Here is a 17,618-nt window from a genome sequence, read left to right as displayed (position 1 = left end):
GCTAGTGCTATAGCACCTGTTAGGTTTTTACTTTGCCCCTTGGTTGTGTGTATTTTGTATGTATGCTGTTTGGAGGGGGGTTCTCTTTAGATCAAGAGGGGAGGTTTGAGGATGGGGCATGGAGAGACTTGTGGGGTAGATACGGTGTGGGAGCAGATCTCAGTGGTGTCAGGTATGGAAATATGGTGGAAGATGGGGGGGTCATTTTCAGGGAATGCGACCTCGATGCCTCATACTGATCTTGCTTTCCACCCCGCTGAGCTCAGCCCAATGGCCTGGTCAGCAGATCTACAGTTGCTTGGCCCACATAGTTTTGCGCAAGCCTAGACTTGCCCATGTGTCACCTCTTTTGTGGGAGCTGTATTGGTTGTCAATTTGCTTCCAGGTCCAATTCAAGGTGCTGGTTATCATCACTACATGACTTGGGGCCAGGTTATTTGCAGGACCGCCTTTCCCCATTTACATCCACCCAGCCCACCAGAGCGGGGAGGCAAAGCATATTGTGGGTCCCTTCAGTTAGGGAGGTACAGTACATCTAGTGGAACCAAGGAAAAGCGCCTTCTCCATAGTGGCTCCCTCCCTTTGGAACTTCATTCCCCCAGGTACAAGATTGGCCCCCTCCTTGCTCCTGTTCCAGAAGGCCCTGAAGGCGTGGTTCTGTCAATGGGCCTGGGGTCCCCAAGCTTCAGAGCCAATCAAGTGGCTGGTATGAATGTGTTTGCTGCTGCTGGGGATTTTCTGTTGTGTTTGGGGCTCTTTGGTTATTGTGTTTTTATGGTTTTTAATTCTGTAAGTTGCCCAGAGTCATTGTGTGTGAGTTGGGCAGCCTTATAAATCTGATGAATGAATGAATGAATGAATGAATGAATGAATGAATGAATGAATGAATGATACTATCAAAATTCTGTGAGAATGGACAGGTCCCTTTTAAGGTATAATTCCTGCAATTTTTTTCTTATGAACCATATGGAGTACATGAGAGTCCATTTAGCTTTTAAATCACATTGACACAAGACTGATGAGGAACTCTCTTGGCATTGTTTGTCCTTTATCCTACATAAGATGATTCAAAATGACTTTTTCCAGAATTATCTCTACTTGTTGAAAAACCTACCTCTAGGCAAGTAACTGAAAAATCGGTACTGGCAGTTTTGTTTATCACTGATTAGTAGTAGGCATAAAATGTTTGATTTCTAAAATCAGAAGCAGAGATTCAATCAGAAATACTATGGTAGTCATTTTGTCAGATGCCCTCTCTACATTCAAGAGAGAGACAAATCAATCTAGTGAAAGTAACATGCTGGAGATACTCAAAACTGGTTTTATTCATTTGCATGTTTAGAGAAAATCCTACCACTATCCTGAAAGAAATTCTGCCACAAAAAGTTATGGAACTGACCACCATCTTAAGCTTTCGATAAAGTAGAAGAGGCAAATTTTGTTCCCCTTGTTCTCTGTTACAGGTGTCCATGTTCCAAATAAATGTCTTAACAAGTATTGTAATTGTGAGCAGGTAGGAAGTAACAGGAACAGTTGCTTTGGGGTATGTTTTCTCTAGATAGCATAGTCTCAAAGTATTTGCAGTTATGAAACGAACCAGTTTATTTGCTTTTGAAAGGATGATCCAATTTCTTAAATTGGATGCTGAGGGAAAAATACCATAAAAATATGGATTGCAGTCAACCAGAAAATCTTGGCAAGCCCTCTCTAAATATTTAATTATTGCCAAAGCAACCTCAGTGATCCCACCAGTCAATGCCACTGACCAATTAATTAATTGAATGAAGTTAGCAGTGCAACTCTGATTATGGAAAGCCAGCCTTTTGGCCCCACAGTGTTGATATAATACACTCCTCTGCTTGTCTATTCAAGAGGTAGGTTCTACTAAGGTCAATTGCACTTAATCCTACGAACCTGTGTGTGTGACACAAAGAAGACGGTAAACATTGTCTGCCATTCTGTCGTATAATCTCCCATTTATACAAACTGTACTTGGGGATATCTGAAGTCTGGTAAAGAGCTGAGAGAAATCAGACAAAGTGTTGCATAGACAGAGAGACTCTTACTGGAGGGGAGAAGTTTAAACAGACTAAGAAACTGGCAGAAAAGGGTGAAAGTTGAGCTGAAGTTGGAGAAAAGAGAACTAGAAGAAACAATCTAGCAAGCAGAGATGGAATTGGGTAGCCTCAGGCTGCTGGAGAGATGACTACCAAAGAGGAATTGGCATAGGGGTTGCTATTTAAGGAAAATAATGCAGCATGGGATCTGTGTAGCCTGTGCAGATGTCCGAAAAGAGTGGAAGAAAGAAGGCCCAAACTTTGCTAACTGTGCTTGGTTGCCAGCTAAGTTTCACTGAAGCCTTTGATTGACTCTTCAGATAATATATTAGCAGCTACATTTTAGGATAGGCAGCAGAAACAGTATTATGATCAGCAGATACACAGTTGTAGAGCAGTTAGGTGATAGTCATAAAATATTTTACTATTTTCTAACCTCCTTTGGAAAACACAAGAATGGCCATCAGATTGGAAAAAATCAACTTATATCCCCATACCAAAAAAGGGGAACACTAAAGGATGTTCAATCTATCGAACAGTGGCACTCATTTCACATGCCAGTAAGGTAATGCTCAAGATCCTGCAAGGTAGACTTCAGCAGTTCATGGAGCGAGAATTGCCAGATGTACAAGCTGGGTTTAGAAAAGGCGAGGAACTAGAGACCAAATTGCCAATATCCGCTGGATAATGGAAAAAGCCAGGGAGTTTCAGAAAAACATCTATTTCTGTTTTATTGACTATTCTAAAGCCTTTGACTGTGTGGACCATAACAAATTGTGGCACGTTCTTAGCGGTATGGGGATACCAAGTCATCTTGTCTGCCTCCTGAAGAATCTGTATAACGACCAAGTAGCAACAGTAAGAACAGACCAGGGAACAACGGACTGGTTTAAGATTGGGAAAGGAGTACGGCAGGGCTGTATACTCTCACCCTACCTATTCAACTTGTATGCAGAACACATCATGCGACATGCTGGGCTTGAGGAATCCAAGGCTGGAGTTAAAATCTCTGGAAGAAACATTAACAATCTCAGATATGCAGATGATACCACTTTGATGGCTGAAAGCGAAGAGGAACTGAGGAGCCTTATGATGAAGGTGAAAGAAGAAAGTGCAAGAGCTGGCTTGCGGCTAAACCTCAAAAAAACCAAGATTATGGCAACCAGCTTGATTGATAACTGGCAAATAGAGGGAGAAAATGTAGAAGCAGTGAAAGACTTCGTATTTCTAGATGCGAAGATTACTGCAGATGCTGACTGCAGTCAGGAAATCAGAAGACGCTTAATCCTTGGGAGAAGAGCAATGACCAATCTCAATAAAATAATTAAGAGCAGAGACATCACACTGACAACAAAGGCCCGCATAGTTAAAGCAATGGTGTTCCCCGTAGTAACATATGGCTGCGAGAGCTGGACCATAAGGAAGGCTGAGAGAAGGAAGATCAATACTTTTGAACTGTGGTGTTGGAGGAAAATTCTGAGAGTGCCTTGGACTGCAAGAAGATCAAACCAGTCCATCCTCCAGGAAATAAAGCCAGACTGCTCACTTGAGGGAATGATATTAAAGGCAAAACTGAAATACTTTGGCCACATAATGAGAAGACAGGACACCTTGGAGAAGATGCTGATGCTAGGGAGAGTGGAGGGCAAAAGGAAGAGGGGCCGGCCAAGGGCAAGGTGGATGGATGATATTCTAGAGGTGACGGACCCGTCCCTGGGGGAGTCGGGGGTGTTGATGACTGACAGGAAGCTCTGGTGTGGGCTGGTCCATGAGGTCACGAAGAGTCAGAAGCAACTAAACGAATAAACAACAACAACAACCTCCTTTGTAGACAGACAGTAGAGGGAAGCAAAGTGGGGGGAACCTTAACTCTGACTGACACTAGCTGAATTTTGCTTCTTTAGTTAAACTGATGTCTTTACATCCTCGTTAAGCTAAGAATAAAGAAAAAAATCAGAATGGTTCAACCTTGCTTGCTGTATTTTGTCTGATCTATCCTGAAAATTCTGTAAACTATGTCAGAATTTCCTGAAATCTATGGTAGTCTACTCACCTATAATCCCCACTCAGTTTAACAGGACTGAAGCTGTTGAGCCTGTAAGATTGCAGGTTAAGGGTTAAAATATGTTTGAGGCTAGAGTGTTCCCTGTGTGTGTGTGTGAGTTTTCCTGAGTGTGGGAATCTGCCGTGACCAACAATTAACAAAGCAGCTTTTAAGATAAATGAGATTTATTTACCCAAAATACATTATAGAATTAGGCAAACCCTAGTACCTAGCTAGGTACACCTACCAGGGTGGGACCCCAAGAGCATGAGCTCTAGGTACGTCTGCCTAGGAAGAAAAGCCAGAGGAAGTGACCTGAGACTAGCAATCTCTTAGACCAGTATTTCTCAATCTTGGCCACTTTCAGATGGGTCTGTAGGTTGAGTCATGGCAACTGGATTTCTTTCTTTTTGGTTGAAACGTTTCACTGCTTGTCCAAGCAGCTTCTTCAGTCTGGGCAAAGGCTGGTAAGGGGACCCCATATATGTCTTCCAGGGTGGCTACATTGTCACCTAAATGGCTTGTTAATTGTGCAATGGAGGTGTGGATTGTCTTTGGGATGTCTTACTCCTAGATCCCTTGCTCATCCCCAAGTGGATTGTTAAGTGTGGCCTTCCTGGTGAACTTGTGAAGTGGTCTTAATCTTCCTGGGGACTAATGAAAGAGCAGCATGAAAAATGGGGGACAAGTTGTGTCTGAGGCCTCCGCTTTTCCACTTTGGCATGAATGGATTCCTTAACCCCTCTCTCAAACCACCTATCTTCTCTGTCAAAAATGTGAACATTATTGTCCTCAAATAAGTGTCCTTTTTCTTTTAGATGAAGGTAAACTGCTGATTCTGGTCCTGTGGTGTTGCTCCTCCTGTGTTGGGCCATCCTCTTGTGTAAAGGCTGTTTTTGCTGTTTTGGAATGACCCAGGGCCGCAACTAGGGTCTGTGTCACCTGGGGCAAACATGGATTCCACGCCCATTTTGGCACCCACCCAGCACTCATTTGGTGCCCCCCCAGCATGGTGCCAAGGGCACATGCCCCACTTGCCACCCCCCCACCCCCACCCCGTTGCAGCCCTGGAATGACCACTTCATTTTCACATAAATGTTACATGTCTGTCTTCACCCAAGAAAGCAAAATGCTTTGAAGTTTGATCCTCTCAATTCAGGCATAGTTTCTGTTTCTGTAGAAAGTTGAAAATGACAAAGCCTCTCATACAACTGTAAAAGAAAGATTGTTTCTGAACCATAGAGCAATAGAGTGGTTGAGGTAACAAATATGTTTTTTTAATATGTTGCCTCTGCCCTCATCTGTAGCTGGCCATCTTGCTGGCCAACTGTGTGGAATTTTTAGAATTTGGTTCAGATTAATCCTCAAAATCCCAGAATGTCTCCATTTATTGAAATATATAATTATTCCAATTATAATATTTGGGTTTTTACAAGTTCTGGATTATTTTACTGGAGACTGGACAGGCAAAAGGCACACAAGGGAAAAGAATTCTGGGCTGGGTGTGAAGGCCCCAGTACCAGGATCTTAACTTGAGAAATTCTCCAGACAGTCCATTAGAAAGCTTAGAGAATTCATTTATTAAAATCAGATTACACAGAACAGTTGCAAAGCTCTGAATAACGTTTTGGTGCCAAAGCATTCAGATTAAATCATTCCCTCTGACATAGTCTCTTCTCTCTGTCTCACAAACAAACCCGTTCTCAATCCTGATCTTCCCACTCCTAGTTCCTTAGACTTAATTAGAGTCCAGGTGTCTTATCTGCCCATCCTTGGCTCCAATGGCTTGTGAAGGAATGTGATTAATGATCCTCTTTGTCTGCAAAGCTGCAAAAGCTGACATGGGTTTGCTCTTGCCTTGGCTGATGCATGTAGCAGTAGTTTCATGGCAGGCATGCAAAGTGAGCCTGACATGGGGTTTCTGATAGATGAATCAATGCAGCTCCCTTGGGAGTGGGGTGCCCCTTACTCTTTGATTCCTGAACAGATGCCTTTGTTGATTTTTTTCCCTATTCCTTTTGATGGAGTTTTTAAAGGTTAATAAAAGAACTCTAAGCAGCTAACAACAATCTTGCAGAGTAGAAATGTGAACCAAAAAAGAACTTGCACATTAAGCTTAATTACATTCAGAAATAAATTCAGTCTTCACATAGTAGCTAGATGAAGAAAAATAGAGATATTATACTATAATAGCTTACTTTTATTCAGTAGATCTGGATATGGGTAGATTCATAGTAGAAAGTACTTAATCATCATTGGTTCTTTGTAGACACTTCCTTTGGGAAATAGAAAGTCTGCGTGCAAGCAAGATGAAAGAGGATGAGAGCTGCATTATGCAGCCCTCCTGCTTGCATGTCTGCCCACGAGATAATGGCGATTGTTAATCCCCAAGCCCAAGAAGAAGGAGGAAGTGGAAATCAGGTGACCCATGTGACATCCCATGAACACAATAGAGACACGTCTATCAGAGAAACCTCCTTACTATGCTTGTGAGACAATGCTGAGTGGACCCCTGATCATTCCAACACCTTTTCCCCCACCAGGGCTCATTTCTAATGATTTTGGCATTTGGGATGATTTTATTGAACCATCTAGATTGATATAATATCACTGTTTTGTCTTAACAGAGAAGCATTTGGTGGTGGCAGAGCTGGGAAAACTTTTCCCGTACTCTCCTATCTGTGCTGCATTACTGGTTTCTACCATTATCTTCCCTGTAAAAGATCTTTCACCTGCAATTACTATTTGTGACTTCGTTAATTTGTGGGAAGCCTTTTGAAGTCATCAGCACATCAGTTTTTAAAATATGAACATATTACAGTGCACTTTAATTAATGTTATATAGAGCATTAATTGTATAACTTTAGTGATTCTCTGTCCATTTATTGGTATTACCTTTTTTAAAAATATACCTTTGTTTTAAATAAATAAAATAAATACACACACACACACAAGAGCACTTTAACATAAATAGCAAATGTTTGCAATGGAAATTATTTACTTCGGTTTTTGTTGACAGCTCTGGAATTCTTGGTGCTCTCTGAGCTTGGTTGTTTGCTTGTAGATGTTTCATTACCCAAATAGGTAACATCATCAGTCCTAATGATTGTGGAGTTTGCTCCCTCTTTATATAAAGCAGCTTGCCCTGCCAGTGTTGGTGGGGTGTGTGGTTTTCTCCTTGGCAGTTCCTTGATTAGGGTGTTGTTTTCTGCTTGACTGTTTGTCTCCACAATTGTTTGTCTCCTTGGTAGTTCCTTGATGTGAGTATTGTTTTCTGCTTGACTGTTTGCCTGGCCTTAATCCCTGATTATCTGGGTGTTGGCTGCTGGGGAGGATGCATTCTGGTCTTTGTGTTCCTTCTAACTTTTTTATTATCTCTTTTGAATGGTGTGCAAATATGGTTTATTTCTATGTATCTATTGATGGCTGCTTTGTCTGAGTGCGAGGCTTCCAGGAATTCTCTGGCGTTTTTGGATTTGGCTTGGTTTAGGATGCTCACAGTTTCCCAGTCGAAAGTATGGTTGAGTCTGTCCATGTGCTGTGAGATTAAGGAGTTCTCATTGTGTCTTCTGACTGCTAGTGGGTGTTCGTGGATGCCTCTGCTAGTCTTCTGCCTGTCTGTCCTACATAGTGGCTGTCACAGTCCTTACACTGTATGTTGCAGATGACTCCTGTTTTTTCTTCTTGGGCTACTGGGTCTTTTGTTGACAGCTTTGGAACAGAATGAGTGGAAAAATGACCTATGCATACCACCTTTGTAATTTAGAAGGACCTTGTGATTCTTCTCTGCACTTTATTTCTAGAATAATATTTTGTTCAGGTCTTTACTGGTAGGAAAAACTGAAGAGTACATTTACTGCTTGGTTACAATTTGGGCATGTGCTCCTCTTGATTTGCTTGCTCTCTGGGAGGTGAGCCAGGGGTGTGGGAGATGAAAAAATAATTGTGGATGATTATCTACTTAAGTAAGTGCCTATGTAGGGCTATGTATATCCTGTTATTTCTCTCTGTTTCTATATGGGATCAAAGCGGTGCAAAATATCTGCCCTACATCATTTTTTCCCTCAAATTCCTGCTGGGCTGTCTATTTCATACCTTCGTGGGGATACTTTTTAATTAATTATTGCTCTCTTTTTTCTGTCAAACTTTGTGCCCTGAAAAGTGAAGTCATCAATTGTGAAATGCAATTTTATGCTAGAGCCAAACATTTTTACAGAGAGGTGCCAGCATGATGGGAGATTTTGTTGAAGTGTCCAACAGAGATATTGGGTCCTCTAGAAAATTTCTAAAGAATTTTGTAGGGGTAAATTATCTATATGGGTTATCTTCCTTTATGTTTCTCGTATGCTGTAATGATCAGTCACTTGGTTTTCAGATTATGCTTGGACAAGAGCAAACTGGAGATTATTTTATCATATCATAGAGTAAAAATGGGAGAAATCTTTTTTTCAAATTTTAAATTTTCCTGTGAACATTTGCAAGTTCACAACAGAATCCAGTCAGTGCAAATGAGAATAATTCAACCATTTACAGAGAGTAATCTAGCTTTTAGTATCATGCAGTTTATGAACTACTATGAAAACACCATTAAATAATGTAATGTTCTATTGCTCAGAGGTCAAGAGGGGCAGCCAACTGGGAGAATGATTCCATTACAGCTTCTCTTTGGCTCTGAAGCTACAGCCTATTTTAGCAAAACACACTGAGCCACCGACTACTGTCAACAAGAAATGTAAGCTCAGTCTTCATGGCACTGGTTAGTTGTCTACTTAAACACTGAGAATTTGGGGTTGTAGAAATAGTATACTCATAAACTCACAAAGAATCCTTGGTATTGGTTCTTGCAGCAAATAACAATAATAATTTGTCATGACTCTAAGCAACAAACAAGTATTGTGTATCGCTCACCCGTTATTCTATCTCAGGAGCAAGGCTGTGATGGACATTGAAGGAATTCTGTATTGAAAGGCACCTGCTCCTATTACTCTACAAACCTCATGAAAATTCATAGATAGAAGTTTGGTGCACTGCACTAAGGAAATACCGAGAGGTGGGCTGTATACGGGTACCTTTAATGCTTAATTTTTTCATGAACAACTTGGTTACTGCCATGGATGTTTTGGCCCACCCCCAATATTTCCGCCCAATTGGGCCACAGGTATATAGCTGTGCTCCTTTATGTTGGCAATGCAGTTTTATCATTTCTGACATTGGTTGGTCTAAATCAAGCTTTACATTCTCTCACTAAGTTTTGCAAAGAGGAAGGTTTAGATATAAATTATGATAAAACTAAAATACTTATTTGTGAAGCACCCCAAAAACCACTATTGGAGACTGAATGGTGTAACTGGAACTGGTTAATATATTTAAATGTTTAGGTATAGCATTTTGCACTCTGGCAGCCACTGTAGAACATGTCTTGGAAAATGCTCAAAGATCAAGGCTGACTATACCAACTTTCTACCAAAGCAGAGCTGCCTTATATATTCCAGCAGCTATTAAATTATTCATGATTAAAGCCATAAGACAGCTTTTCTATGGAGCTCAGTTAGATCCTCATAACAATATGGCACCATTGGAGTCATTACCATCAACATTTTTGAGAAATATTTTAGGTACTTCAGTGCATTCCAGATGTGATTTTCCAACAAGAAGTGGGGATGACTAGAGCTAAAATTGTGTTATGGATTAATATTCTAAATTATTGGCTAAATTTGTTCTTGTTTTCTTTCCAGATTATTCATTAACTTGAATAGATAATTTTGCTGGTAAGTGGAAAGGATCCATTCTGCAAGAGATTAATTATTACAGGTTTTCACTGATGCCATTAGTGGACAGCTAGGACCACTGAATGGAGCAGAGCTTAACACAGCTGAAGATGAGCACAGAAAAAGAATATTATCTTAAATAGCATTAATGAGCATGTTAGAGAAATATAGATTATTGATCTTACATACTTAGCTCACCCAAGCATAAAGGATTACACACTTAGACAAAGTAGGTTCAAAAGTAAGTAAAAAGAAGTCTTATGGATTTATTTGGTCCAGTTACATCCATCTCAGAAGAAAAGTTGATTATTCTGGTTCTTCTTTCTGTTCCCTAAACTTAATTTACCCTCATCCCTCATTGCTGCTGAAGGCTGCATGGAGAAAGGGGCAAAATCCTGACTCTAGGCCCAAGCATGTGGCCCAGAGGTGGAAACAGCACACAGCCGCATGTTGCTTCTTTCCCAGATGAACAGAGAAGGAGGAAGAGGAAGTGAGGAATGTGGGAGGGGCAACAGTTTCCTCCAGAAGCACATAGAGAATTTGCATCCTAAAACAAACTCATCCACATGCTAATGAGGCATGCTGATTTGCTGATACCTCCAACATTCACAAGATTGATTGACTGACTTTGAGCAGCTAGAGCTCAGAGAGAGAATCCTATCTATAGAGAGCAAGGAGTTTATTCTAGCTTGCCAAGAGGAATATCTGTAGGTAACCAGTCTTTTAGCACTGGTACAACTAAGGATTTAAGGCATAGAGAAATCTCAAAATAGAGATGAGCCTTGATGCTAGCACATGGTTGATATTAGAAAATAAATATTAAAAAGTTCCTTATGAGGACCAGCTCTGCTTATTTGGAACCAGATACATTGAGACTTTAGCTCATTTTCTTCTGCATTATATATTGTATGTTGATAGCTGAGAATGTTAAATCTCTTCTCTTATAATTAATCTCCCAGGGCATTCAGATTTTTTTCCCCTTAGTACCTATTGTTAGACCAATGTGATTTAGCTTCTTTAAATGCTTGTAAATTCAGTTGCACTGCTTGCAGAACCCAAACAAAACAGACTGATGAGCATTAGTGTCACCTGCTAATTCTTGTTATTAATTTTAGTATTTTTTTTTCTCTTTCTCTTATATATAAAGAGTTGGCATGTATTACTGCTGTAGCTTACAGGAATTCACACCAATTCCCAGAAATCATCTGGATTCTGTGGATTTCAGGTCATTTCTATAGCTGCAATACCATGTCAAAATATATGAGCAAGAGAAGTGATAGGAAGGGCATGGAATTGGTCATACTGGCAAGTGACAAGATTACTTTGTAACCAAAATAACTATGGCCTGAAATTTTATTCACCGTCTACCTTTCCTTATTGTGTGCCTCACTTACAGATGTTTTGCCATAGGTAGTAATGATAACATACAGTATAACAGGGTAGAATTATTTTCAGCTTCCTCTCCCTCCTCTAAACTGGAATCAACAATGGATTCAACTGCAGAGTTATCGTAAGCCACTCTTAAAGCCGCCTCCCTGAAACTTGCAGGGTAGGATAATATTGTAGGGCTGCATCTGCATTTGCAGGCCATTTTCTAAACCTGAAGATGCCATTTCACATGAGCTAAGATTTAGACGTTCACTTGAGCTAAGACAAAGGCATTTGTCATTGCCTTTTATTTGCTGGGAAACACCACAGTGAAATGACAGTTTGGTGGAAGAAAACACATAGAGCATACCGCTGGAATGCAACATCTACTTGGATTTGGAAAGATCCACCAGCAGAATCCTAAATGCTGTGTCCTATGACTAGATAAAAATATTTTACATTCCATGCCAGTCACATTTATTCAACCACAAATTTGTTCCATCCTGTTTCCACAATAATTCATGAATACTTTTTCTAAAAGCCTGCACAAAAAATGCATATATATTCTCATGCTCATTTTGAATGCAAGTTCCCTGATATACTTGGGGTTTTGTTTGGGTAAGAAGTTTCCCCTAATACTGATTTTCTTAATATTAAAATATAATTGAACCATCCCACACAATTTCTCCCGTCACTAATATTCTTTTCAAATCTTAAACTTTGTGCTTCCAGACTGAGGGTTTCTAGTGCTACCAATCAGAAGACATTGTGAAGCTATTCATCTTTTGCTTTGTAATAGATTATTTGTGGTAAGAAATAAGTTATTAGTAGTAATAAAATATGGAAAGATTATGAATGGAAGTTGTCTTCAAAGCACCCATTATATTCCATGAATGAGGTGATTGCTTCATATTACTATCATTACTATTCTGGACATATTAACAAGCTTTGAATTCCATTCACACCATAATATTCCTCGTTTATTTAATCCTATGAGAGCCAGTTTGGTGTAGTGGTTAAGGCATCAGGCTAGAAACTGGGAGACCATGAGTTCTAGTCCTGCCTTAGGCATGAAGCCAGCTGGGTGGCCTTGGGCCAGTCACATTCTCTCAACCCTAGGAAGGATGCCAGGGCAAACCACTCCTGAAAAACCTGCCAAGAAAACTGCAGGGACTTGTCCAGGCAGCCTCCAAGAATCGGACACAATTGAATGGATTAAAAAAAAAATCTTATATTCAGTGCCAAAAGAATAATTTTAGAGGAACATGAATATGGTAACCTCATAGTTTAAAAAGTAGGTTTCCTGATCTCTATGCAAGAACTCAGTGGGAATAAAAATGTTTCTGCTATTTTCTTTTATATGATTTATTAATGGAAATAAATAATCATATCGGGATGCAATTGACTAATTGCCTGATGATATATTTGCTTTGAATACTTATAGTAATACTACCAAAGTGTTGGTCTTTCTTTTAGAGACCACAGGTCAAGCTTCCTTATGTCAAAATACACTTCATTTCTATGTTCCCTGCCACTAATTGTTTCCTAGTGTTAGCATTGTCCACAGTTTCTTCTGTAGCAACAAAGTTTGCAGTGCAAAGTGTATGCTGCAAATAAACTAGCTTGTGTGCAAGAATAACACGCATAAACACAATTTATCTCACTATTTTATGTCTTGCAGGAAATCTGACAGAGAAGGATTTGCCGAGGTTTTTTATCTGCTGCCAGAATGGCTTGAAGTATAATGGCATTATCATCCTCAAAGACATCATAGTCCAGGAGGTCTATGTCCTGGATTCATTGGACAGTAGTATAACTGAGACCTGAACATTCGCAGAAGTCTCATTGCCAAGAGTGGACTCACCCTCTTCGGGCAAAAAAAGCAAGAGGACTTTCCTGAGTAGTGTGTGTCAGTCTGGATGATAGCAATGCAGAAGAATTCTACCCATCCAAGAAAAGGAATGTTCCAGTTAGGAAAACTCCCACCCATTCCTGAATCAGACTGGAACTGAGCAGAAGGAAAGAAAGAAAAGAAAATTAGAAATGGTCCACACTAACTTCTGTTGCATGGCTGGGGGATTCTGGGAGTTGAAGTCCATATGTCTTAAAGTTGCTGAGGTTGAGAAACAACTGCCTTAACCTGCTCTGTTGCATCTGTTCTGGCTCACTGCCGAATGGTGCTGTCCTAATTTTGCATGAGAAGCAAAGTGATCGATTGAACCCTTGGGCTCTGCTGTTTCCCTCTTCTGCATGTCACCAGTACAATCACAGGACTGCAGCAGGAATTGAGAAGATTTGCCTGGAGAACCATCTACCATTGCTTTCTGTCTTCTCCTCTTACTCCCCATTCTGTCATGAAGAAGCTGAATAAATTTAAAAACAAGGTAGATCAAAGTCACAAGGGGAACTGAGTCATAAGCAACATTTTTCCCTAGAGTGTCTCTCCCCTTCCTTTCCTGTCTTTATATAGGCAACAAATGCTGACTCCCAGAATCCTTGTGCACTGTTTGGGATGCAATGGGCTGGAGGGGTTGGTTTGCCTTCATTCCACCGTTTAGCCATTTCGGCCTAAACCAGTATGGGCCAAGAATGAAAGCACTTACTAGTACTGCTAGCTGCACAATCTAGAGCAGGGTTTCTCAACCAGGGTTCTGTGGAACCCTACTGTTCTGCAAGAGGTCACTAGGGGTTCTCTGGGAGATCTTGATTTATTTAAAAAAATTATTTCAAATTTGGGCAACTTCACATTAAAGAGGTATGTTTCATTCTTTATTTTTAGTTTAAGGACACTGCTAATGCATATATACAGGCCTACCCATGAAACGAATATAATAATTTTGTAACTTGTGGCCTATATTTGAGCCTGAATGTGCAGGGGTTCCCCGAGGCCTGAAAAATATTTCCCGGGTTCCTCCAGGGTCAAAACATTCAGAAAGGTTGATCTAGAGCTATGGCTGATAGACCACCAACTGAGCTCTGCTCTGTCCAGCTCATAATGCAGAATGACAGCAGACAAGGCTGATCAGGGACTGAGGGGTAGGAGACATATTCTCATCAGCCTGAAATACCCCCAAAGTGCCATTTATTTCTAGTCATATGACTTGTCTCTAAAGCAATTGGTGGCAAAGCATATCATACACTTTGTGTCTGACATTGGAGGCTCTCAGCTTAAAATAGTTCTGGGGACGTGATGGAAAAGATGTTGCTAAGGTATATTTGTATCACAGTTAGGTACAAATGGTCAAAAGAGCCTTAGGAGCCAAGCCTAGGGAACAAGAACAGGACAGAGTCAAATAACGCCCAGTAATACAATTCAGTTCTAAAAGATACGGAAGTTAACTTAGTTTTAATATTACTTACTTTTAAAAATACATTCATACCATTGGAGCACATATCAAATCTCACAGGAATATTCTCTGATATACAAGAAGTAGCCAGTTGACTGCTGCATGTTTTTACTCAATTTACTGAAGAATATGAAGTGTGCATCAAGGTTGTATACTTCCACCCTACTTATTCAATGTGTATGCTGAACAAATAATTAGAGAAGCAGGAATGTACGAGGAAGAACGGGGTATCAGAATTGGTGGAAGACTCATTAACAACCTGCGATATGGAGATGATACAACTTTGCTTGCTGGAAGTGAAGAAGACTTGAAGTACTTGCTGATGAAGATCAAAGATTGTAGCCAGCAATACGGACTATGCCTGAATGCGAAGAAGACGAAGATTATCACAAATGGACCAATAAACAATGTCACAATAAATGGAGAAGAAATTGAAGTCATCAACAATTTGAGTCTACTCGGATCAACGATCAATGCCAAGGGAAGTAGTAACCAAGAAATCAAACGATGTATCGCGCTGGGAAAATCTGCCATCAAAGACCTATCTAAAGTTTTCAGAAGTAAATATGTCAGTTTAAAAACAAAGGTGTGTCTGAGTCACACCACGGTCTTCTCAATTGCCACATATGCCTGTGAAAGTTGGACATTTAAAAAGGAAGATAGAAGAAGAAGATTATTGAAAATACCATGGACTGCCAGAAGAACAAACACATCAGTTTGAGAAGAAAAACAACCAGAATGTTCCCTAGAGGCGGAGATAACTAGGCTTAGACTCTCATACTTTGGGCAGATCATCAGGAAAGACCGATCACTTGAAAAGGACATCATGTTTGGTAAAGTCGAGGGACAGCGGAAAAGAGGAAGACCTTCAATGCGATGGATTGATTCGATCACAGCAACAATGGATGCAAACATTGGAACAGTCAGGCACATGGCGCAAGACCGAACAGCAATTCGTTCTGTTATGCATAGGGTCGCCATGAGTCGTAAACGACTCGATGGCAACTAACAACAACAACAACATGAAGTGTAGTCAACCAAAGATAGAGGCAGTATGAACTGAACATACATGTTCACGACATACATATTGTCATGAGTAAGGATGGCGAGCAGGGGGCTCCCACCCAGACTGTCAAGCGCATGCGTAGCACTGAGGAACTGTTCAGCCATTCAAAGAGACACAGATCGGGACCGCCTTAACCTTTGGGGTTTATATGGCTGGGTTTTTCCCACGCTTCCTCAGTTTGTTAGGATTCTTGTTAAGTACTACTAATAAATATTAGAGACCAAGTCATTGTCTCAGTGTGTTTCCTGTTAGTTAGGACACATATGTACCCATCACACTATTCGCTTTCAGGGTAAGCAATATTATGCAATGTGCAGATCAGGAGTCAGAAATAGTGGGCAGAAGAAAAGGAATTGAGAGGAGAGGAGAGGACATCTCCATTGTTTTCTATCCTCGCAAACAATTCTTGCTTCCATCAAAACTATATGCCAATGCCTAGAGTGTCTTTTGTTCTTTAAATTTCTCATATCTCTTTTTGAATCTTTCATCAACTCCACCCAAGCACAACTTCTACGGTTCTCGCTTCCTCCCAGCCCATTCACTCTTTATGCATACAGGTATATGTGTTTTGAGATTTGCTCACTTTTGTCCTCAGTGCACATTCATTCAGCAGCTGTATTTACCACCAACCCTAAGTAAGTCACCGTATTCAGTTTACTTCTGTTTCTCCTAACATACTCGACTCCTACTTCCATATAACAATATCATTCATATTCTCAGCCAATAACATGGCACTGCCATGTACATTGGCTTCCTCAACTAACATGTTTCTAACATCATCGCAAGCATTCCTTATAAATTTATCCACCAATATATTAAAGAGGACAGCAACACCAATTATTATCTTACTCCGCCCAGTGTGGATCTATTCACTAAGCATCCCATTTGTTCTTGCTTTACTTCTTCAGGGTTGTCTTCCAACTGTCAGGCACAATTGGGCAGTCAATGCTCTACCACTGTTTAACATAACTTGCACACATTGGGCGCACATCAAAAGGTGTTGGGCTTCGATTGCCCAGTTGCACCTGCTGTTTGAAGCCAGCAACCCTCACTAGGGATACCCCTACTTTCATGATATATCACTCTTCTTTCATTTAGCAATCAACTTTCAACTCCATATTTATGCAAAGTATTTCATAATTTAAGCCTGTTCACTTTATCATGTGATTTCTCTAAATTAATAAACATGCACTAAACTTCCTCAGTTTCTTATATTTCTCAGTGACCAGCTGAAGAGCAAGAATCTGGCCTGAATACCCGCTGCCCAAACCACAATGCACTTTCAAAATTTTGTTCATTATCACCTTGTGTGCCCTTTCAGTCAGAATTCTGCCAAACATCTTTCCAGGTACCCTTAACAAACAAATCCCTCTGCAGTGTTTGGTATACAATCTTGCTATATTTCCCCTTGAATACAGAAACAATACTAGCACTCTTCCAATCACTGGGCAAAGATGCAGTCTTCATATATTAAATTACACAGCCATTCCATAAGTAAATCTCCTCCATATTTCAATATTTCTCCAGTTACACTATCTATACCTGCAGCCTTTCATGTTTCATCTTTCTCACATTTATAGCTTCCTTTTCATCATTTTTTTCTTGGACACTAACATTTGCTGCATGTATTTTGCTTCCACTCTTCAGTATATCTTTATTATACCCATACAAATCTGTAAAATACTTCTTCCAGCATTTCCTTGCCTCTTTTTCATCCCCCAAAATTTCATCTCTTTTTTTCTTAATTCACTCTGCTTGTGGCTCCTTGTTTAATCCTCTTCATCCTCTTTGAAATGATTTTTTTATTTCCATAAAAATTGCTTTGTCTTTGCAACTATCTTTTTCTATATATATACATTATACAGTATCTCTTATAATTTCTTGCAGCAGTAATTATCTTATATGCCCTTTTTCCTCATCAAAGGCCTTTTTCATTTAACCCCCAAACATCCTTTTTCATACATCCAC

The 17,618-nt window shown here is 40.1% G+C and overlaps 1 protein-coding gene across 1 annotated transcript; it reads left to right on the top strand.

Annotated features, from left to right (window-relative positions):
• Positions 1-966: 966 nt before the first annotated feature.
• On the top strand, positions 967-13,249 carry NTMT2 (N-terminal Xaa-Pro-Lys N-methyltransferase 2). The gene is given in 7 exon segments (XM_063299893.1): positions 967-1,118; positions 8,240-8,325; positions 8,328-8,421; positions 11,017-11,064; positions 11,066-11,094; positions 12,919-13,053; positions 13,056-13,249. Coding segments are annotated over 7 exon segments (738 nt in total).
• Positions 13,250-17,618: the final 4,369 nt, after the last annotated feature.

This window comes from Candoia aspera, chromosome 3, assembly GCF_035149785.1.
Source record: "Candoia aspera isolate rCanAsp1 chromosome 3, rCanAsp1.hap2, whole genome shotgun sequence".
Classification (NCBI taxonomy): domain Eukaryota; kingdom Metazoa; phylum Chordata; class Lepidosauria; order Squamata; family Boidae; genus Candoia; species Candoia aspera.
This window is presented reverse-complemented; position numbering and strand designations above follow the sequence as displayed.